The sequence below is a fragment of the Trichomycterus rosablanca genome, chromosome 3 (assembly GCF_030014385.1).
Source record: "Trichomycterus rosablanca isolate fTriRos1 chromosome 3, fTriRos1.hap1, whole genome shotgun sequence".
Lineage (NCBI taxonomy): Eukaryota > Metazoa > Chordata > Actinopteri > Siluriformes > Trichomycteridae > Trichomycterus > Trichomycterus rosablanca.
Window position 1 is genome coordinate 41,041,872 of NC_085990.1, and position 24,029 is coordinate 41,065,900.

General features: G+C 39.6%; 1 protein-coding gene across 2 annotated transcripts in view; it reads right to left on the reverse strand.

Moving 5' to 3' along the window:
• The window catches only part of rspo2 (R-spondin 2), a 96,406-nt gene that overhangs the window by 29,773 nt on the left and 42,604 nt on the right, over window positions 1–24,029 (reverse strand). For both annotated transcript variants that reach the window (XM_062991322.1, XM_062991323.1), the window contains exons 3-4: window positions 6,283–6,426; window positions 5,964–6,152 (exon numbers count right to left, since the gene is read on the reverse strand). In XM_062991322.1, the coding sequence (XP_062847392.1) occupies window positions 5,964–6,152; window positions 6,283–6,426 (333 nt within the window). The remainder of the gene's footprint in view (window positions 1–5,963; window positions 6,153–6,282; window positions 6,427–24,029) is intronic.

Here is a 24,029-nt window from a genome sequence, read left to right on the forward strand (position 1 = left end):
ATCACAGGGGGAGTCTCCGCTGGGTCCATAACAGGTCGCACCTTTCTGTAATGAATGAAGGCGTAGGACCCAAAGATGCGGAGCAAAAAATGATATTTATTAACAATAAATATATATATACAGATGAACAAAGGAAAGGAGTTAAACAAAAACAATTCGGGAAATCCCGAACGACGCCTTTCTCGTCACTGGCAACTGAAAAGGAAACACAAAAACAGAAAATAGAAAAGCAGCCAACGCGAGGCGCGAACCCGGGTCGCTCACTCGCGGCAATTATAATCACCCCGCTACGCTACGGCGTTGCTGAGGTTACACACTCGCCTTCTGAATATGAGGCTGAAATGAGAGAACGGATCTCAGTAAATAATCCGTAAAAAGGGGCAAAACTTGTAAAGATAATTGTGAGGGGAATAATGGATCGGTTGTGTCACCAGTTTAAAAGACTGGGAAGAAACCGATGACTGAGTTTGGAAAAAGGGTTCAGGCGAGTGGATTCGAACCGGGGATTCACGCATGGAGGAGCGGCGACTTACCGCTCAACCAAACAGCAGTGAATAACCCTGACAAAAGTTCACGCCTTTAAAGGACTGCGGAAGGTGGCAATTAGCCTGATGCTAACCCGCTGCTAGCTTTGCAAGCGGGGACCATATGTGGCAACGCCAAAACAACCACAGCTCGAGGGCTGTAAGGAATCGCACCAGCTCTCCCTATTAAATGAAACAAAGACCCTAAGTTACCTCAGTCTTACGACTTACACACCCAACCGCGCTACCAGGCGCCTGGGGATACCAAACTAGCCCTGCAAAAGGAATGGCTGCAGCAGTGCAGCCAGTCGAAAACAAAGAACAAAGGTGCGACGCCTGCAGACTGGCGACGCCCCCTTAAGTAGGAAGCTGACAGCTGCAGGTCGTTGCCCTAATCAGCTGGCCTCCTATTTGAGGCCACGCTGCTCTTTGTTCTGTAACGCCTGCAACGCTGTGAATTGGTGGTACGTTCGCCAGACGTTGCAGGCACCCTAACAGTCTCATTGTCTTTAATGTGGGAGATTACTGTGAATCCCATCATGACATAAAATCAGTTTTCCTTTAAGAAATTGTAATTATTATATATAGTATACACTGATCAGCCATAACATTAACACCACTCCCTTGTTTCTACACTAACTGTCCATTTTATCAGCTCCACTTACCTGTGGAGCTGATAAATATTGACTGTAGTCCATCTGTTTCTCTGCATGCTTTTTTTTTAGCCAGTATCACCTTGTTCTTCAATATCAGGACCCCCACAGGTGGATGATTCTCAGCACTGCAGTGACACTGACATGGTGGTGGTGTGTTAGTGTGTGTTGTGCTGGAATGAGTGAATCAGACACAGCAGTGCTGCTGGAGTTTTTAAATACCGGGCACACTTACTGTCCACTCTATTAGACACTCCAACCTTGTTGGACCACTTTGTAGATGTAAAGTCAGAGACGATCGCTCATCTATTGCTGCTGTTTGAGTTCGTCATCTTCTAGACCTTCATTAGTGGTCACAGGACGCTGCCCACGGGGCGCTGTTGGGTGGATATTTTTGGTTGGTGGACTATTCTCAGTCCAGCAGTGACAGTGAGGTGTTTAAAAACTCAATCAGCGCTGCTGTGTCTGATCCATTCATTCCAGCACAACACACACTAACACACCACCACCATGTCAGTGTCACTGCAGTGCTCAGAATGATCCACCACCCAAATAATACCTGCTCTGTGGTGGTCCTGGGAGAGTTCTGACCATTGAAGATCAGCATGAAAGGGGGCTAACAAAGCATGCAGAGAAACAGATGGACTACAGTCAGCAACTGTAGAAATACAAAGTGCTTCTATATGGTAAGTGAAGCTGATAAAATGGACAGTGAGTGTAAAACAAGAAGGTGATTTTAATGTTATGGCTGATCAGTGTATATGGCTTGTGCAGAATCATGTCACATGGTTACGCATATTAATTAAGAGGTTTTTTTGCTCATTCCAGATGATTGGCATTTACGTGAAAAAGAAAAAAAATGATTTATTTAAAAGTAATAACAGTGGACCCCAACCTGCGTCCTTATATTAGACTGCTGACCCCCATAACTATGTGTCACAATGCAAGGTTGTAATTAAAGCATACTACAAAATGTTTTAAAAAGGTCAAGGAGAGGCAAATAAAAGGTTGAATTACTCTTAATCCAGCGGGAGGTGTTTATATTAAATAAATAATCACTGTTTTCAAACAGAAATCTTGTACTTTCTTAATACTGTTATGGAAGACGAGAACTTCACACCATCACTCAGATTTACTAATCTAATCAGCACCTCAAAGCAGTTCTCACAGCTCACACGCACACAGAGCCAATGACCCAATTCACTTCAGGGTATTTTCAGAATATTGGGGTGGCCAAGGTCCACAATCCAAAAAATGCTCTAAATTGTGATCAGTGGTTTGTTGAAAGGGATTTTTTGGCTTGTTATGAAACTGAAAATGGAATAAAGAATTTCATGGACAACTGCCTAGGAGGAAAACAATAGTTAAGTAAATACTGATAGTTTGGGAGGAAAGGCCCCAGGAAATCAGCCCACAGGGTTTCCCACTGCTTTCTAAACTGTAGATTCTTAAATAATACAACATAAAACTGAAAGTCTGAACTAAATTACAGAACTAAAACTGCAACCAAAGCAACTAGGGTTATATGAAGTGTTAAACTGAATTGTTAATTGTGTGATTTGTATCATAACTGGAAGACCACATCCTGTATACAAGCTGGGTCAAAAAAGCTGGGTCATTCTGTAAAACAGTACAACAAGAATCTGTGATTTGTTAATTGTTTTTAATAAATATAATAATAATATCGGGCAAATTAAATGCCTTTATTTCTATAATCTGTACCTATACACGTGTACAGTACAATCAAACATTTCTTCTGCATATCTCAGCTAGTTTGGAAGCTGGGGTCAGAGCGCAGAGGCACTGGAGCCAAGAGGGTTAAGAGCCTTGTTTTAGGGCCCAACAGTGGCTGCACGGCAGAGGCGAGATTCAAACCCACAACATTTTATTTGATAGCCTAAAGCTCTATCCACTAGGTTACCACTGTCCCTTAAACCTTTAGAGTTTGCAGAAACTGCCAGCCTTGACCCTGTGACTGGCATCATGGATTCACAGAATTACTAAGTCATTCTGAGGAGAGCTGTTAAAAATTTCAGGTTGCATTTCTTGGAGCAGCGGACTGTAGTAGGTGATAATGATTTTCCGAAGCCCATGTCGCTATGTCTATCATGGTAGCATGACAATTTCTCAAACAATACCACCTGAGATGGTTATGCACGTTCAGCAGTGGTTTTCACTCTTAGTCCTTATGCATTGAGATTTTCTGTGACTCCCTGAACATTTTCATGATATTATGAACTGTAGATGGTAAAAGATCTAATTTTTTTTACAATCTTGTGCTGAGAAACATTGCCTTTAAACAGGCGAACAATTCTCTCATGAAGTTTGGCACAAAGTGGTGAGCCAAGACCCACCCTTGCTGCAAAGACTAAACCTTTGGTGGATGCTCATTTGAACTCAATCTTGACCTCACCTATTACCAGTTAAACTGCTTATTGTGGAAGCTTTCATAACAGTGTTACTTGAATAACCTTAGTCTTATTTTCCCCCTGTCCCAACTTTCTTTGAGACTGTTACATGCATCACGTTCTATTGTATTTACCAAATGTTTGTTTGTACTTTTATTGGTTAAATGAAAGGATTTTTTTTTTTTTTGCATTTTTCCCAATTTTCCTCCCAATCTAGTCGTATCCAATTGCCTGATTGCATTACATCTCCCCCTACTGATGCTGATCCCTACTGCTAATTGAGGAGAGCGAGATTGTCACACGCCCCCTCCGACACGTGTGCAGTAGCCTACTGCATCTTTTCACCTGCACGAGGCGAGTTCAAATGCGGATCAGCTTTGTGTACGGAGAGCCACACCCTGATCAACGCATTTTTCCCCGACCCTATGCAGGCGCCATCAGAGCCAACAGAGGTCGTAATTGCATCAGTTATGAGGTCCCTCTCCGGCTTCCCACCCTGTATGAACAACAAGCCAATCGTTGTTCATGTAGCTGCCCAGCAGGATGTCAGAGCTGAGTTTCGAACCCACGAGTTTGAAATGTCAGCTCTGGTGTGCTAGCGTGTTTTACCGCTGTGCCACCTGAGTGGCCAAGTTTAAGCAATTTAACAATTTGTGTTTTTGTGTTTATTGCATTTTTACAAAGTCCCCCAACTTCTCTGAAAATAGGGTTTGCAGTACTCCTGTGTTTCAAGCAAAACTAGTTTATTTCAGCCTGGACTCCCTGTTTAATAATAGAATTTACAATATGGGTAGAAGAAACAAAACAGAAAGTCCATTTCATATACTGAGTAATTAAACTGTGACAGGAATGGAAAGGACTGGAAAAAAAATACTACAGCAAAGCAGAGTAAACTAAGCGTGAAAAAACACTAACGTATCAAGCATGAAAATACACCATGGGTCATTAACACTTCAAAAACAAAGACTAAGGTTAGACAGAACCATGGGGAAGAAAAAAAAAATGCTGAAACAGGTGAGTGTGAATGTTCCGCATTCTCTGCTCGTAATGCAGACCTTTAACGTGACCTTTCTCACCATGAGGCAAAATGTGAGATGAATTTTCAGCATGTAGATTTACACCAAAACAGTGTGTTTTCAATATCAATGACCAGGGTTGGGCTCTAGATAAAAACCAGCAGTATTATGTATTCAGGAAATAAAAAAAAATTTTATTTTATAATTTTTTATTTTCCTATAATTCATATTTATATGAATTACTCAATGTTCAGAATGCAGTTATTTTATAATGGTTAGAATACGTTGTGAAAATGTAATCACTGAAATATACAACAAAAGATAAATTACAGTAACAATGTGCAAATTTCTACACCCTCTGTGCACAATCAATTTCAATTTAGCATATATTAACACTTAAACTTTTCTTTATAATATCTAATTTGATGTAACATGATCAATTGTAAATGTTAGAACTCAACTTGAACTCGAACTGAACTTGAGCCACATGTACTCATCAGAACAGAATAATTGTGTTACACCACTGAGCCCATTGATTTTGGGGAAACCAAACCCACCCAGACTCTGACCAGGATAAACCGGTGGTAAAACATGAAAATGAATGAATAAATGAATATTTAAAGAATTCTGAGCAGAAAATCTATTCCCAAAACAACATGCATAAACAACAAGTCAACAGGTCTGAAGTATTGTTCTTTTTGCTTGGTCAGTGGGGGTCTACGTAGGTTGCTTTTAATGCTGTTTACAAAGTTATAGGCACCACAAGAGAATTTTTACACAGAACCTTAATTGTATTGCTATCATAACACTTCTCTATGTTGAGGCTTGTGTTTACAGAAAAATACACAGTTGTGACATTAAAATCACTCACTGTACCTTTAAGACAGCATACTCTGCCTACTATGAATATTTATATGTCTAGTACTACCGTGATAATGACACACACAGATTATGTTCTCTGTGGTTCTTTATGGATGTCAAAGCTGGACAATAAAAAAGCAGGACAGGGAGAATAACGATGACTTTGCACTTTTGCAGGCACCGTCTTTTGAAAGAACCTTGGATGGCAAAGAAAAAAACAAATGAATCCTCAACTGAATCAAACCTAAACTCTCACTCGATGCCTAGATAATCAAACTGAAACTCTCTTTTGGACACATTATGAGAGGTGCAAATTAATTAAAAAGACAATAATGCTCAGAAGATTTAAAGGTAAATAAGAAAAAAGATTGATGGGTACACCCAAGCCATTAAGAAGCCTAAAGACCCAAACAGAAGAAGATGTTCTGGAGAAACACTATCCATATGTTCAGCAGGAGTCACAATCGACTAGACGGCACTTATTAATAATTGTAATCTCACCTTTTCTGCAGTGTCGCATGGGCATTTTGCATCTCCTAGACTCAGCAATTGTGGGACATGGTATTGTATCCCTTGGTGGTTTTTTCACAATATGCCTTGTGCGGGTCTCCAGTCCCCACTTAAAGCCACAGCTTTTGTTTCCTCTGGTGCACGTTCCCCACTCGCTCCACTGGCCCACTTCACAGCCCTCTGAAGGAGCAAAAGGGTCAGCATTTAAAAACCAGAAGTTTAAATACGCTCGTATAAATACATTCAACAGTTTATTTTCTGTCATTAATCTATTAGTTGTTCATGTGATCTGTATGAATGGTTAACTTACCTCCACACTCCATGCTGTCATCAAGAGGTGCAAAGCCTTCCGGACACTTCTCATAGCAGTGAGTTTTGTGTAAGTAGAAACCAGGCTTACACTTAGTGCAGTGCTCTTTGCTGAAGCAGGTCTCACAGTTGTCTATCCTGCATCCTACAGAGTGACAAAAAGAGGAACAGATGCAGTAAGTACACAATTTTTTTATCTATAGTAGTGCTGTTGTTAAGACCATCTTAAACTAGATGAAGACTTAATTAAGAATAAGAACCAAGATCAAGAATGCTAACAGTTTATATTAAACGTTATTAATTGCTTCATTCTGGTCATGGCTGTGGTTGGACTGCTGCAACAGGAAATACTGGGTGCAAGGTAGGTATTCACCCTGGATGGGCACCAATCCACAGGGTACACAGGGTACCAAATACTCCCCTACATGAACTTAGTTATTTACACCTAGGAGCAATTTACACTAGCCGATTAAACATCTGCATCACTTTGGAAGGTGGGAGGACAGTGAGTGTCTGAAGAACACCCACTAACATTGCGAGAATGTCAGGTTTTGGTCTTGATTTTAAATTAAATTTTAGCTTTTATCAATATCAAGACAAAATAGGTTCAACATCAAGACGAGAGGGGTTTAACAGTGATCTACAGCTGATAAAGGCTGAGAGAAGGTCATAAAAGAATTATGGGTTTTACAAAATGCATTTTCGAAGTTATGGGAATCCAGAGCATCTACCTTTGACAGGCATTTCTGGCTGAGGTATGTTTAAATTGTGTGTCCTGCTAGGATCACGCAAACGTCCTCAGCTGGGGGTCTCTAGTGATTACCTTATCATGACCTCCTTTAGCCAGGGAGGAAAAATAGCACATCAGCACGATAATCTATTCCCTGTTTACTTAAAAATTTGAAGCCACGGGTCAGAGGGTCTCTTTTGCATTCCAATTAAGTTGTATCATATAGATGTTAGGTTGGCTGCTGAGCATTTGCTTGTAAGTAATCTTTACCACATTTAAATAAACATGGGAGTGTTGTCCTGTCTGAAGAAGTAGGTCTATTGTATTACCCCAATACTCTCCACAATACACATCTGTATGTATGTTCAGTTTGAGAATATCCAAACAAAACACTGTAAAAGAGGGCGAAGTGAAAGACAGTTGCCAGAATTTTAGGCTGATTTGTGCAACGTGTGATAAAGCACAGTTTATTTAGGCTAGCCAGACCTGTAACCTGTGGAAATGCATTCAGATCAGATTTTATCAGGAAATGAAATGCAAAATTACTGATGTACTGACAATGTTCAAAAATACAGCAAACAAAACATAAATAAATTTTGGAATTATTTGTTTACATGAAAGGTCACAGGGGATCAGTCATGCTGGAACAGGAAAGGACCTTGCCTAAAAACTTGGAAGCATATCATTGCCTTTATAAAACTGATTTATTACACCTGTTAGCAATAGTTGTGGCTGAAACACACAAATTAAAGAGCTAGAAGAGGTGTTCCAATATTTTGTCCATATAATGTATACACCGATCATACATAACATTATGACCACCTTCCTAATATTGTGTTGGTCCCCGTTTTGCTGGCAAAACAGCCCTGACCCGTCGAGGCATGGACTTCACTAGACCCCTGAAGGTGTGCTGTGGTATCTGGCACCAAGAAGTTGTGAGGTGGGGCCTCCATGAATTGAACTTGTTTGTCCAGTACATCCCACAGATGCTTGATTGGATTGCGATCTGGGGAATTTGGAGGCCAAGTCAACACCTCAAACTCATTGTTGTGCTCCTCAAACCATTTCTGAACCATTTTTGCTTTGTGGCAGGGTGCATTATCCTGCTGAAAGAGGCCACAGCCATCAGGAAATACCGTTTAGGGTGTACATGGTCAGTATGTGCATCAATGAGCCTTGGCTGCCCATGACCCTGTCGCCGGTTTACCACTGTTCCTTCCTTGGACCACCTTTGATAGATACTGACCACTGCAGACCGGGAACACCCCACAAGAGCTGCAGTTTTGGAGATGTTCTGACCCAGTCGTCTAGCCATCACAATTTGGACCTTGTCAAACTCGCTCAAATCCTTACGCTCGCCCATTTTTCCTGCTTCTAACACATCAACTTTGAGGATAAAATGTTCACCTGCTGCCTAATATATCCCACCCACTAACAGGTGCCGTGATGAAGAGATAATCAGTGTTATTCACTTCATCTGTCAGTGCTCATAATATTATGCCTGGTCGGTGTATATGGCCTTGATTAAGACCATCAAATCTGGTTCTGGCTTGAACACTGACATTCTGAAGGAAATAATATATGCTAACATTAGTCCCTATGCTTGGTGAATACCTCATTTCCCTTTTGCTCCCTCAGCCAGTTTTATCCTGTCAAATGTTATGCTACACCACCAAGCTCTGACATAGCAAATATCGTGACAATAAGCCAAATTACATTAGCCACACCATAAAGACAAAACACTTGACTCCCTGATTAAAAGCAGTCTTGTCTAATTTAAGATGCTGTTTACAAGCACTTCTAAGGGTCTGAATGTCTGATTAGCTTTGAGTCTAAGAAATTAGCAATTTCAGGCCTGTCCCGTGCCAAGTGACTGGTCCTACTTAGATCATCTGGGCCAACTACTTTTTTTATTACTTTGACTGCAAGCTGGCTTCCTGTTTGAGGGTAAAAATGAATGTTGTGGAACTTTTTTATGCTTCCAAGGCTTTGTTCATAATAATACAGATACATTTAAAACACTGTCATTACATTCCAAACGTTTCCATCCACATTGGCTTTTTACCTTGTTTTTAAGAGGTTTTCCATCTTTTCTGTAATACTGAGATGTTAGAAAAACTTCTATACTGAGAATTTGCACGCTACCTGATCCTGTTATGCTATCGCTGCCAAGAGTCTTAATGTGGTGCACAATGATAAAGGTAGCTAACTCCTGGCCTAGACAATCCAATGTTGAAAATATGAAATACCAATTTTACACATTTTGTCATGCTTTAGTCTTCAAACCTGCCCACTGTACAAGATCTGCTAAAGACAAAACACAACACGCTTGCAGATAAATCCTACCCAACAACACTCGCCCCATAAAACCAGACTGGAACCAGATCTGCACAATGAACACATAAGGTTCTAATAAAAATTGACATATTTTTATTTGACTAAATATGTTTATATTAGAGTAGACACCACCTAAAAAGAGGTGAATATTATATCTCTGCTGCTCTGTGACCTGGGTTTGGTCTGTGGATTACCATTATGACTCCTCCATTTAATTAGGAGTAATATTACCCCCTTCTTCTGCTGAGCAGCCTGCCTCCTCAGGGATGTTGCCCAAAACCAAAGAAACCTGTACCCTTTTTACCTCATCCAAACCAGTCTAAACAAGCTCACCACATGGATCAGTATTTCCCAAACTGGTCCTTTGGGCCAGCTTTGCTTTCTCCCAGCTTCAAAACCACCTGTACCAAGGCATCCAGAACAATGACCTAGTTCAGATGTCAAAAAAGCTGGTAAGGGGCAGGAATGAGGAGCAGGTTTACTAAATCAGTTCTAGTCAAAAGTTTACATACACTTGCTACAGTTGTATTACATAGCAGTCTTGGGATTTTATTGACATTTTCTCTCACTAAATTTAAACAAGTAATTAAAACACATTTTATCTCTAATGGTTCTAATATGCTAAGTCATTATAAAATTAGTGCTACAGAAAGTTCTACAATATCAATAATAGTAGCATTGGTCTCAGACAAACCGCCACCTCCACAGCTTCTTTCTCCTATCACAAAATAGACTATCACCCTCCTAAACAGGGACCATTCCTACATCCCTTTGTTTTATTTTACATCTAAAGATTGACACCTGCACCAAGAGAAATTCCTTGTACACCTACTACTTGGCGAAATAAAGATTTTGATTCTGGGCGCCCAGGTGGCACAGCAGGATATTCCGTTAGCACACCAGCACCAAGATTCTAAACTCCTCAGTTCAAACTTGGCATTGCCACTGGTTGGCTGGGTGCCATCTAGCGGGCATAATTGGCAGTGCCTGCAGCAGACACATCTCTGCTAGGGCGGGATGACCGGACTATGTGGGTGGGGTCTTCAAACGCTGTGTAAGGACCCTGATTGGCAGATAGAGAGGCGCCTGTACAGAGTGCATAGGTGAAAAAGGGTTCCGCTAAGGGCTGTGTGTGGGTCGAAGAAGGCGTGAGCAGCAATATACCCACCTCGACTGCAATCAGGTATCCCCCAGCAGCAGAAGACAAATAGACTATGCTAAATTGGGGAGCAAATGCATAAATAAAATAGAAAAAAAAAAGATTATAATTGTCATTAAGCTATCAAGTCAAGCCAAATGTATTTGTATAGCACACAATAGACATTGTCTCAAAGCAACTTTAAAGCATCTAAGAGCAACAGACCAAAGCTATGTGGTGTGGCAGCCTAATTCCTCATTAGTAATTGTAGTTAATTACAGTTGTCTTCTCTATGTTCATATAAATAGGGCTGCACCTATTACAAACAACACAGAACAGTGGTCTCCTGCCAAGGTTTGAACAAAAACCAATACTGTCACAGAAATTTGTGGTCGCATGGTCAGACGAATTTCAAGAGCCAAAAACAGGTCTGCCATTAATTTAAAGCTGTTGGAACGTGGTGACAATGTTTACGGTCAAGTGAGATTTACATAATCATGGGCTTAAAGTCTGCCCATGTCCTTTGGAAGCTCCCTAAAATGACACTTGTGCTTGTGATCTTCCAGAAGCACAAACAACACATTACTTGGGAAATGAAAAATGCATGCATACACCTATGCAGACTTATGCACCAAGTATAACCACATCATTACACAGCATCCCACCATTAAAACGTTTCTTAACAAAATACAAAGCCTATTTCATATAAGAAAAATGACTAGGACCATTCTTACATACCTCACATAGCTTCAAATGTGGGCTATGAATGTAGAATATGCAGTCAGTAAAAACAAACCCTGTCCTCATATCAGTCTCCAACATGCTGTCTTCATACCGTCCCAACACCAGACACCACAACAGCACCGCACTGTTTGATAAACATGTGCTTTAGATGGTCGAGTTACAGTGAGCTGTGGGGATCTTGGCATAACAGGAAAGGCCACACAGGGGGATGTGATGCGATTTCGTTGCCAGCGTAATAAGAGCTTTGAGCAGTTCAACGTCCCTACACGTCCAGCACATGACAGCAACCAACAGCTAATAAATCAGCTCTATAAAAAAAGTCCTCCCAGTCCATTAAACACCAGGCCTGGTGAGCCTGTCATCACCTGATCACATCTTTTTCTTTAAAGACAAGGGAAAGAAAAACATGTGAAAAAACACTCACATCTGACTTAAAGCTCAGCCAGAAACATCCTGTGCAACTTGGAGTCATTTGTAAACAGCAGGGTGGATTGTGAAATGCCAAAAATCACAAGTGAGGTCAAAATGCTGTATTGAATTTCACATGTGTAAATATTTTTTGGGATTACGCTTCACAGCTTACTCAACGTCTGTCCTTCCAAAAATGTCATAAATCAAAGAAATAATAAAATATGTAGAAAATGAAAAAGCCTAACTGCCTAATTCATACATCTGCGGGAAGGTGACAGGTGTATGAGTTAGTTATTAATGATTTACAGTGGACCTGTGTCAACAGTGGGGTGTTTATAACCTGTGAATGAAGATGATTCTCTTATACGTGTCTACAGTTCATTAAGCATAGTGTGAAGGACTACTAGTGTAAACGAATGTTTTGTCAGGTTTGCTGGCGCTGCGTGTTGGCTTCTGGCTGCGTCCAGCTTCTGGACTCTAGGACCAGAGCAGTCCACCTCAAATATAGACAAAGGCGCAGAGCTTGGGGGTTCTAGGTAATACAAACTTGTGGTAATCAGGGATGTTGGGTTGCTGTCGTTCTGCCTCTCTTGTCCGATCACTCAGGTTTGATGACGGTGGGGGAGGCGGGCGCTGATGTCCTGTGAAAGTCTTCATGACCTTGTTACCTGTTCGCTCTACCTTTTAGTTATGCTGTAATAATTAGGGGTGCCGATTCCCAGGTGGAGTTGTACAGGTCCTTTTTGTGTGAAGTTTGCATGTTCTCCCCATGTCTGCGTGGGTTTTCTCAGGGAGCTCTGGTTTCCCCCCACAGTCCAAAGACATGCAAGTGAAATGAAGTGTAGGCACAAAATTGTCCATGACAGGAAGACTTGAACTGATGAATCCTGTGTATCCAGTGATTACCTGTCCTGTCATACATGTAACCAAAGTGTATGTAAGATCCTAATAAAATAAATAAATTGTAGACTCCATTGTGTATTGGTCTTTCTGACACCTGTGCTGTTGTTAAAAGCATGGAGCTACTTCAAGTTTAGTTTATTCATATTTTTTATTAATACTGTAAATTGTCAGTGACTAAACTCGTACCATTGAAACCACTAATTAAAGAAAAGATAAACTTTTTATGGATTGCTGTTTCATGCAGGATTGAATATTCAGATGAACTTTGTATTGTGTTCTGTTTTTGACGTTAAACATCAATAAAATGACACAGAGGAGAACAAGACTGCCAAAGACGATGACCCGGCAAATTCATTTAGTTGATGTATATGCAGAACCAATAGAATAAAATACTGACGAGACAGTAATAGCAGTCAGTCCGAATATTTTTCTGAGCAAACACAACCTCTGAGATTTATACCAGGCTGTGTCTCATGCTGAGTTGTGGATTTACATGACCTGTGTTCAGAAACAGACTCTTATCATCTAGTGTGAATGTAATGAATACAGCATGCATTACAGTAGATATTTATTTAACATCATGGGTTCCATTATATAGCTGAAGCTGTGTTTTTATCTACAACATGTGCAGTGGGATGTAAAGGGTTTTGACTATTATACAGGAATCATTCATAATAAACTATTATAGTAACAGACTGTTTAATCACTTGCGCTTTCACAGTGCAACCTGGATCATTTGTCTTCATTAACAAATTAGACTTTCTTGCTTGGCACCTTTTTCAAGCACATTTTTGTTCTGTTTTTGCATTAATAGTTTTGTAATATTTTAGTAGTTGTATTATTTTATTATATATATTTTATTATTATTATTGAGTTATTATTTGCTAAGAACCTAGAAAATGTAAGACATTTGAGCTTAAAATGTCAAAGACATTTCTGACAGACAACCGTGACTGTCAGTATATTCTTTTTTGTTGGTAGATTTATTATAACTTGGTCATCTGCAATTTCTGGAGAGGCTGTAAATATCAGGCTGTAAAGATTGGGCTTCCTTGCTGTATAGATGGGCAGGATGAGTGGATAACAGTATCATACCCACTTGGCATGCCACTAATAGCCAGCAAAGGGGACTGGATAAATGACAGTGCTAGTTACTTTAATTCGGAGGCACTGCATTTCTTTAAGCATTTCTTTAAGTCTTGGTATCACTGCCAGACCTTTGCAGGCTTCTCTGTTATACCTGCCCCTTCTCTTTCTCTGAGGCATCACACCAGGCTTGAACAAGTTCATCTCTTCTGCCTGGGGTGCATGGCATCATTCTTTATTTTCTATCTGGTAAACTGAGCTGGCCATGCAGCAATATTTTGGCTCCAGTTCTTTTTACCATCATGGAGAAACTGCTCAGGATGTGTGCTGCCTCCAGGGATGTCATGACATTCATATAAGTAAACCCTACACAGTAAATTACTTGTTAGTAGATGAAGTAGCCAGTCTGTTTTTCTCTTCTTTTCTAGCCACTGCCAGTTTTAATTTTTCACTGAGTTCCCTCAGTTTAGTCTTTTTTGAGAACTTGGGTTGTCACAGGATGGTGGATTGAGTAGCTGGTGACAAGCAGTTGTCATTCTGTCTCTTTTCCTTACTTGTCTTCTCTCTCTGCTTCGAGCTGTGGATCATGGTTTGGTTTTCTTTTGTTACTTTATTACTTTGGCAATTTTATATTTACGTATTAGTCAGCCTCTTGTTTATTGTGTGACTTTTTAGATACAGTACTGTTCTACCTTGGTTAAGCATCCTGCAACTTGGGTTGATTTCCTAAAACCTTGCAGATCTGTAAACTGGCACAATGGTGCCCTGGTGCTATGGTACCTTGAGATATTACCATGATCAGGCCCTGCTTACAGGATTGTGAAAGATCTTGCGAGTGAGATGCAGGATGAGCTCAGCTGGTATAAAGCAAAATGCAACAAGGTGCAACACTGTTCCTGCACAGACAACTAGACCAGGGCATATATTTGTCTTCTACCATATGTTGGTCCTGTACCTTCTCTGTAATAAAACAGTTAATAAGGATGAATCACTTGAGTATACTTTTTCTGTCATGTGAATTAGGGACGTATTTGATAAGCACATACGATACGCACAAAAAAAGTAAAAAGCATAGCATGTCAGGTACGTTTGAGCTAGTGTTACATGTTGAGGCTTTACACTGGCACACACTGCCATTACTCATGTTTGTAGCTGTAAATCCTACTTATAAAAACAAGCTGACTAGAAACCCACAGGTCTGCACTGTAAAAAAATCCTACAAAATTTGAAGTTGGCCAGCACATTCTGTGGAGCCATAAGCAGATGCTTAGTGCAGCAGGGATGTCCGCCCTCAACCAGCCTCTAACCACTGTGCCGACGTGGGGGGAAAATCCAGCCACATTTTTCCGTTAGAAAGCCCAGTTGAGGCCGTCTGACTGTTATGACCTTACGCTGGTAAAGGCATATCATACAGACTTTTTGCTCACACCCAGCTGTGTCATCTAGCAATGCCAAAGGGTAAGCCAAGCCTTTTGTGGTTTTCCCTGGGGCGCTCACAGGGACACTGCTGATCGCTGCTCAGCTCTGCACAACAGCGGCCTATTGGTGTACTCATCCATCACAAAGACTGAAGAACAGAAGGAATGACACGTGTTCCTGGCCTTTACTTAAATCAAATAAAAGCATAACTGAATAATTTTTTCTGCTGCTGGCAATGCCAAGACTGCTCCTGTCCAGCCTGGGCAGGAATGGATGAGCACTTCAGATACCCTCAGTGATCTGCAGATATGTACAGTGTGCTAAACCTGTTTAAGATTGTGTCTGCTTGAAGCTGCTGACAGATGCAAGACAGGCATCTCTCAAACTGTCTGGCTGACGCTGCATTACGTGGTCTGTGCAGGCTCAAGGGCCAACGGCAACCACAGTGCAGGTCCCAAATGACGTCACTATAAATGGTATAGCCAGTTCAAAAGCGTAGAATATAATGCTTTGGCATAGATAAAAATATGAAAAGCGCACAATAATCGATCAATAAGCGTGTAATAGCCTTCCTTTTTAAATATACTAAAATACATACTTATGGCTAATTAGGTACGGTCGACCAGTACTACTAAGCAGCCACTGCATAAGATAGAGCACACAAGTACAAGTGTTAGTAATTTGGGGGAGATATTTATGGTTGTATATTTATGGTTGACATGTTAGTGCAGCAGGAAGAGTTACTCCAATGTCTTGAGTACCTGGACCAAACCAGGTATTTTCTTTGTGTTCTTATGAGCTGTTTCACCACATACAACAGTTTCCCCGCAAATCTTACAAATTTTACATTAGATGGATTGGCTATGTGGTTTATGCAGGCTCAAGGACCAAATGCAACCACAGTGCAGGTCTTAAATGACGTCATGACCCAAAAATATAATGCTTTGGCAGCTTTAGACTGGCATTTTACTAGGTTATGTGCTAGGTACTTTATAGTTCTTGGGTACCATTATAGATACCAGTTATTTAATGTTTCCTCCAAACTTTTTAGAGACTTTAACATACTTTGGCTCATGGCAGGATAAAGGTAGGTGACAGAAATAGTCCAAATGTGTACATTTCCAACTTATAACAAACATTAAGGGTGACAATGGTTCCAATAACTCTAGAATAGCATGCAAAATGTTGTAGTGTATACTTCATATTTTCATTTATGGCATTTAGCAGATGTCTATATATCCAAAGCTTCTTACAACTTTGCCAGAAACAATCCAATCAGTTGAGGGTTAGGGGCTTTGCTAATGGGCTCAACAGCTGCAAACTTGGTGGTAGTGGGGCTTAAACCACCAACCTTCTGATCACTAGTCCATTACTTTAACTACTAAGCTCCCAGTGCTCATATACTTTAGGTATAAAGTTTGGAAGCCACAATATTTTTTGAAATGAAAAATAAAAGACAGTTATACAGTATGTTTATTAACACAAAATAAAAGATTTAGAATTTAAAATTATACGGCGCCCAGGTGGTACAGCAGGATATTCTGCTAGCACACCAGCGCCGAGATTCTGAACTCCTCAGTTCAAAACTCGGCGTTGCCACTGGTCGGCTGGGCATCATTGCGGGTATAATTGGCAGTGCCTGCAGCAGACACGTCTCTGCTAGGGCGGGATGACCACACTATATGGGTGGGGTCTTCAAAAATGCATAAATAAAATAGAAAAAAAAGAACTGTAATTAGTCAAAATATGTTAAATTTTCGAACATCAAAGTTTTGAAGTAGTCAGGATAAATCATATGTACTATTAATGTGCATTTTCCATTAGGAAAATTACATTAATTCTAATACATGATACTTTGAGACATAAAGCGGATAGTGAAAAGACTAACCCTTAAACCATTCTGCCTCTTTGCTGTATAACCACATACAAATGGTGTTTGTGAGGAAACCACTGCTTATATTTTGCCAATAACAGCATGCCACATTGTCATTTCCTTATACAGTGCACACCCACCAGATTCTAGAAACATCTAGAAGCTAATTTAAATAACTAAGAATCATGTTAACACTTAGTTTGAATCCGTTTAACTAAGGGAAAGTAATCTATCAAAAACTGGTCAATATAAAGCACTGTTAGCAAAGTGTGTGAAAGCCTTCACTTCATGATACACAAAACATAATAATATTGTAAAGCAGTTTAATATTGCATACATTAAAAATGTATATTTTTGATTAAACCAGATGTCAGTAGACATGTGTTGGTTGCTAGAAATAGACTTGATTGCAAAATAAGTTTCAAATTCACTGCTTGCTTCCGTGCTTAAGGCCTGTGGTGCTATTTGTGATATTTAAACCATACTTCCAATATGCTGTTGATCAGAAGGCTGCATAATATGAGGGATCAAGTGTTGTGCTGTACACAGATACTGCCAGAAAAAAAAAAAACATATGCTTTAGCTTTGAATAATTAAAACAAAACACAAGAGAATTGCCTAAACTCCAAATTTACTATACTCTGAAGTTCTGCATAATGGAAAAAAGCAAACCCTACTGTCCTCCGTCTGGTCTGCAATCTCTTAATCTTTCCTAGAGCTATACTGTATGAAACCGTAAATACACGTAAGTACACGGATTTCTGACTTCATAGATTTATGAAAACCACACACCTGTTTCTCATCATAAACCACACACCTGTTTCTCATCAGTATTGATTAGAGACTATGTTGGTATGCACGTATGGGATTCCATATTTATAGAAAAGGGTACAAAAAGCCTATAATAACCCATGAATAAGCGTGTAATAGCCCTCTTCTCTCAAATATTTTAAAATGCACACTTATGGCTAATTAGGTTCTTCAGGTCAACCAGCACTACTGAGCAGCCACTGCATAAGATTGATCAGGTACAACTGTTAGTAATTTGGGGAAGAGATTAATGGTTACATATTTATGGTTGATATGTTAGTAGAACAGGAAGAGTTACTCCAATGTCTTGAGTACCTAGGTTAATTTTTTTTTACCAGTGTTCAGTTCTGACATATTCGCTGTCCAAGTAGTGCATTTAAATAATGTGCCTTATAAGTGATGCTTATAAGTGTGTGTGTGTGTGTGTGTGTGTGTGTGTGTGTGTGTTTAATGTGTAGAAATTCATTTGGGAGGGTAAGATCAATAAGGACGGGTTTTATTTGACTTTAAAGCACTTAAAAACTCCAACTAGGTCAGAAGATTTCTCCAACTTTATCTGTGTCCTTTCATTTGTCAAGTAAGCACCAGTAAAAGACTTTAATCACTTCACTCTTGCCCATCCTCCTACAAAAAGCGTCTGACTAAATGACCCACATTCCCCTTGTGGCTGAAGTTAACACCTACGGAGAGGGGTCACTGAGATGATGCTCTCCGGATAATTCCTAGAGGAAGTGAAGTATCTTGGATGTTTCAAAGCACCACCTGATCCACCAGCTCTTTAGAAAAGGTCACTGACACAATGTGAGCCTGCCACAACTTTGCCTTTGTTTTTGCTTAGAAATGGACCTGCAATGCATTTTTCAATGAGATAAGATCACAAAGGCACACTGCAGCATAATAACACACAGCTGCTGCTTAAGTGAATACAGATCCTGTTTTTAAAAATGGAACCAAGTCACCCTAATGTGGCAACCCACAGTTCACATTCAAAAAGCAGTGATAGAAAAGAGCCTTGTAATAATTCACGTGTGTGTTTTCAACATCATTTACAGCAAAGCGACATTTAGCACTAGTCTGGACAGAACATGCCATGACAGTGGACAGCTTAGCTCAGATGTCAGAAAGAGAAAAATTTAAGTCAAAAGTAAAGCAGGATTATAAATTCACCACCAATATTGGGATAACATCAAAGTAAGATTTCTGCCAAGATCTGATGGTACGTGACAATGTGAGGTTTCATTTCGTAAAAGGTTCTCCCAAAAGGAACCCAGATTAAGTTGCTGCATATCAGATTGGTTTAACATCAAAATTTACAGATGCCAAGAAGGGGTGTAGGATTCAGGATTTATAACACTGGTTTAAACACAGAGATTTCAAGGCTGGACTGTGTGATGGTGCAGCTGGTGGGGTGGGTGACCTGGGAACTTGGAGTTGATCCTCTCTTACAGTCACTATAAGAAGTTATCTATAAGAAGTTATAGGTATTATCACTTTATGTTGCCCAACATCTCACTCTATGGTTCTTTAAAGAACTTTGGCTTTGTTTTAACTTAAAACCACACAGAAGGTCACAACTGTCAGTATAAGATACTGTTTAAAATTAGAACCTCAGATTATGGTATGAAGCAAAGCTCTAGTTCATCTGTTCTTATGAGCATTGTTTAGTCAAATTAAGTAACATACACTCACTCACTCACTCACTTTCATGTGCTGGAGCCTATCCCAGTTTTTCAATGGGCGCAAGGCACACAGTAACACCCTGGAGGGGGTGCCAGTCCATTGCAGGGCAGACACACATACACACACACACACACACACAAACATACACAGCTATAGGGCAATTTAGTGTCTCCAATTAACCTGACTGTATGTTTTTTGGACTATGGAAGGAAACTGGAGCTCCTGGAGGAAACCCACGCAGACACAGGGAGAACATGCAAACCAACTCTGCACAGAAAGGACCCAGATCAAACCCAGGATCTTCTTGCTGTGAGGCAACAGTGCTACCCACCAAGTCACCATGCCGCACAAGTAACGTAAGTAGTATGTAATTGTTAATAGGATCTGTAACTTGCCTGCCCGCCTCACCCATACTGGCCAGAATTTATAGATGAAAAGTACAGTTCTCTTTAAACTCTCCTTTAAAGCATTCTCTGTGCCTAATTACATTTTATACATTACACCTGGGAGTGGCTCTTTATAGATCTATTTGGAACTCAGCCTGGGCTGAGTCCTAAGATTCTGTGACTCCCTGACTGTCTGGCCCAGCCAGTAAACAACAGCTTGGTCTGTGTGTGTAGCTGTCATGTAGATGGCATTGCAGCTTTCTTGTGTTTTTTGCTGCTACTGATTGGGTTGAAACCAACTGGATGCAAAACATTGCTTCTACTCAAGTCTGTTACTACGTTTTCCAATCATGTGGAGTTCAGATCATGTGGAGTGCAGTGTTTCAGCTTCAGTAATGCGTTCAACTGTCTTTTCTATTCTTAAATTTTCAGCTAGGAATTGGCTTGTTATATTTTGTCATAGATCTAGGGTAAACTGTAACAGGCTCAGTGTTTGGGGATCTGGGTTATCTGAGGGTCCCAAATATACCACTATGCCTCTGTTGAGCCCTTGAACAAGACTGATGGTAGTTACTCATAATCCACGTGTTAAATGATACCGTCAGATAAAAAGAAATGAGTGTCAATCATGACAGCCAGATGATTGGGTTGAACTACTAAGGTAACACTATTAAGGTGTGCTCGCAGGTAGCCATGGCAAGTATCCACCAACAGTGACTCAACGAGGGACAAGCCACAAACCACAGACACAGTGTTGGGCAGCCAAGACTGATTAATGCCAGAGAACATGAAAGCTACCGCATCTGGTACAGAGTAACAGAAGGGCTACTACAGCTCAAATTGCAGATCATTTTAATACTGGTGATAAAAGAAATGTATTGCAGCACACAGTGCATTGGACAGCTGTTAAAATGTGTAAAATGTTCATTTACACTAGAAGTATTAATACATAATCAATTACTACTTAGAATGTGTAGATATGCTTAGGTAGTCATATTCCATATGTTCCATAAATACTGCTACATTGGAATGGTTACTGGAAAGTGGTGTAAGTGACAAGAAATGTGTCAATTACATTGTATGACCTCCAAAACCCAGTTCTAGCTGGTTCAGACCAGTTCCTATTTTTTCTAGCAAAGAAATCTCTGTTAACGATGGAATCTTCCAATGTCCTACAAGATCACTGATGGGAGTATAAAGAGTGATTAATTTCTTTCTTTCTTATTGCATTCTCTGAGCTTCCATGTAAGACTTTGTCAGTGAGATCCTTCTCCACAGACAGTGTACTCATAATTTAGTCACCAAAAACACCTACAATAAGCAACTTAACCTGGAACTGAACATTGGAACAATGGAAGATGACTGACCGCAATGTACAGAAGTTGAACAACCTTCTGGTAATGTCCTAGACCGAGATACCACAGGACTTCTTCAGATGTCTCGTGGAGTCCATGGCGCATCAGGCTCAAGAGCAAGGTGTTACTAACGCTAGTAAAATGATCTTCCCAGTAATATAATTCTTAATTGTTTTTTGTTCATTTTTGAAATGCTCACTTCAAAGGGTTGAACACAATTTAATTTCTCCACCTACCTAGTGCACTATACCAAGTATAATGACATTTGAGATGCAGCCATGGGCAAACACATGCAATTTGCCATAATTAATTTAAATTAAATTATAGTTGTAGCAATCCTTGCAATATAGGGTTAATCAAATATTTACAATATGATGTACAATATTTAAAAATACATTAACAATACATTTATAATCTATAATCAGTTACCTACTGAAACTGAGAATGAAGAAGTCCTTCCACATGGGCTGGGAAGTGACTTTTTTCCTGAAATGTCTGCAGCATGTCTACATAATAGTGTCTGGAAGCCCTGACACGGTCCTCAGGGGCCCAGTTTCAGTCATGTCTGTCAGGAGCTTGGCTCCCACAACCTAGCAGGTTCTTGTTGCTTTCCATTTTCACATGAAAGACTCAGCCAACACCTTAGGCTTTTCTCTACTGTAAAGCCCAGAGTTTTTTCCAGCCACATAGAAATGATGAAATATGGTTATGATGCTCACTAGTGAAAGCATAGTAGAGGGGCACGCATTGCTAATAATTTTTTTTTTTCTTCAGTGGAGGGACTTTAAAATATTACTACACTCATCTGTATTATTCAGAAATATTAGATTACTGAAAGTGTTTTTGTTTTAAGTAATGAAATGTTGAGAGATAACATTTATAACAATGATGCTTTATTCAGTAACAGAAATTGTATCTTTTTTCAGTTTTTCCATGAAACGTATGAACATTTAACTACTGTAGACCATTTGTGATGGAGCAAATGATCAATGCTGGCTTATGTGTTGTATTTGAAGGGTAAAGGATGCATTGTTTCTCTGCAATTGTATTTTATTTACATCTGTATGTCAAATCAATATAACCTGCAAATGTTTTATTGTACATTTAAACATGCTACTGATTATGACTTGAATTAAATAACAATAATAGCTATCAACTGTTTGAATAAACTAGACTAACATGCTTGAAATATGGCTACTGCTGCCGTTACAATAGCATTCCAAAATACTAAACACTAAATTCTAAAATAAACAACACTATTTAGCAAAAATGAAACAAGAATACTACATTTTCCATTGATTTCTAGTGTTAATGACAGTTTTACAGAAAGAAAATGCTCGTATATAGCGTACTTAAGACATTCTACTGTGCTCGGCTATATTGATAACACAAGACTTTACTGCATGTGACAATACAGACAATTCGCAATTCATTAGAGTTGGTAAACATGGATCATCCACCACATCTGTTACCCAAGGTGTCCCTCAAGGATCCATTCTTGGTCCTGTTACCCTTAGGTCAAATTATCCAAAGCCATAATGTTATTCTTCACTGCTATGCTAAAGACATTCAAATATATGTCTGTATAAAATATACCCCCATCTTTCCACCCCAGTCTCTGGCAGCCTGCATCCATGAATTAAAATCCTGGATGAATAAATACAAAACTGAGCTCATGTTAGTTGGGCCCAAGAACATCTAAAAAATGCCCAACATCACTACTGACATTGATGTTTGTTTGTTTGTTTATTTATTATGATTTTAACATCATGTTTTACACTCTTTGGTTACATTCATGACAGTTACTCATTACACAAGATTCATCAGTTCACAAGGTTATATCGAACACAGTCATGGACAATTTTGTATCTCCAATTCACCTCACTTGCATGTCTTTGGACTGTGGGAGGAACCCGGAGCTCCCGGAGGAAACCCACTCAGACACGGGAAGAACATGCAAACTCCACAGAGAAAGGACCCAGACCGCCCACCTGGGGATCGAACCCAGGACCTTCTTGCTGTGAGGCGACAGTGCTACCCACTTAGCCACCGTGCCACCGTGATGATGTTTACTGCAAAAAACCTTGGAGTTCTGTTTGATCCCTCATTTAACGTCAAGACTGACATTAACTTACTAACCAAATCTGCATTTTCCCATCTTTGTAAAATTGCCCGTCTGTGTCCTTTACTCACTACCAGCGATGCCAAAACATTGATTCATGCTTTCAAATTCTCCCGTATTGATTATCGTAATTCTCTTTTCTCAGTCTTCCAGCTAAAACAATCAATAAACTTTAATACATCAAAAACTCTGCAGCGAGAGTGCTATTCTTAACCAGCTGCACTGGCTACTGGTCCCCTACAAAACATTGCTTATTTATTACAATTATTTAAAGCTCTTCATGGTCTGGCATTGGCATATTTTGGAAAGCCTTACTCACCCCCTTGCACTCTTACCCCCTAGGTCCTCTGATGGCAGGTTTCTTACTGTTTCTTATATTAGACTCTCCTTAATGAGTGGCAGATCTTTTAATGCTGCAACCCCCAAGCGCTGGAACTCTTTGCCCTAAACTCTTTGTGACTGAACGTCTGTTTTTTTTATTTAATAAGCCGTATTTCTGTCCCAATTTTGTTTGTTTTTGTTTTCTCCCTATCTCCAGACAACTATTATTATTTACTGTCCTGCTTTTGTAAAGCAACCTTTAATTTGGGAAAGGTGCTATATTATTTAAACTCATTTATTATTATTATTACTATTATTATTACTATTACTAGTATTATTATTATTATTACTATTATTATTACTATTACTGTTATTATTATTATTATTACTATTATTATTACTATTACTGTTATTATTATTATTACTATTATTA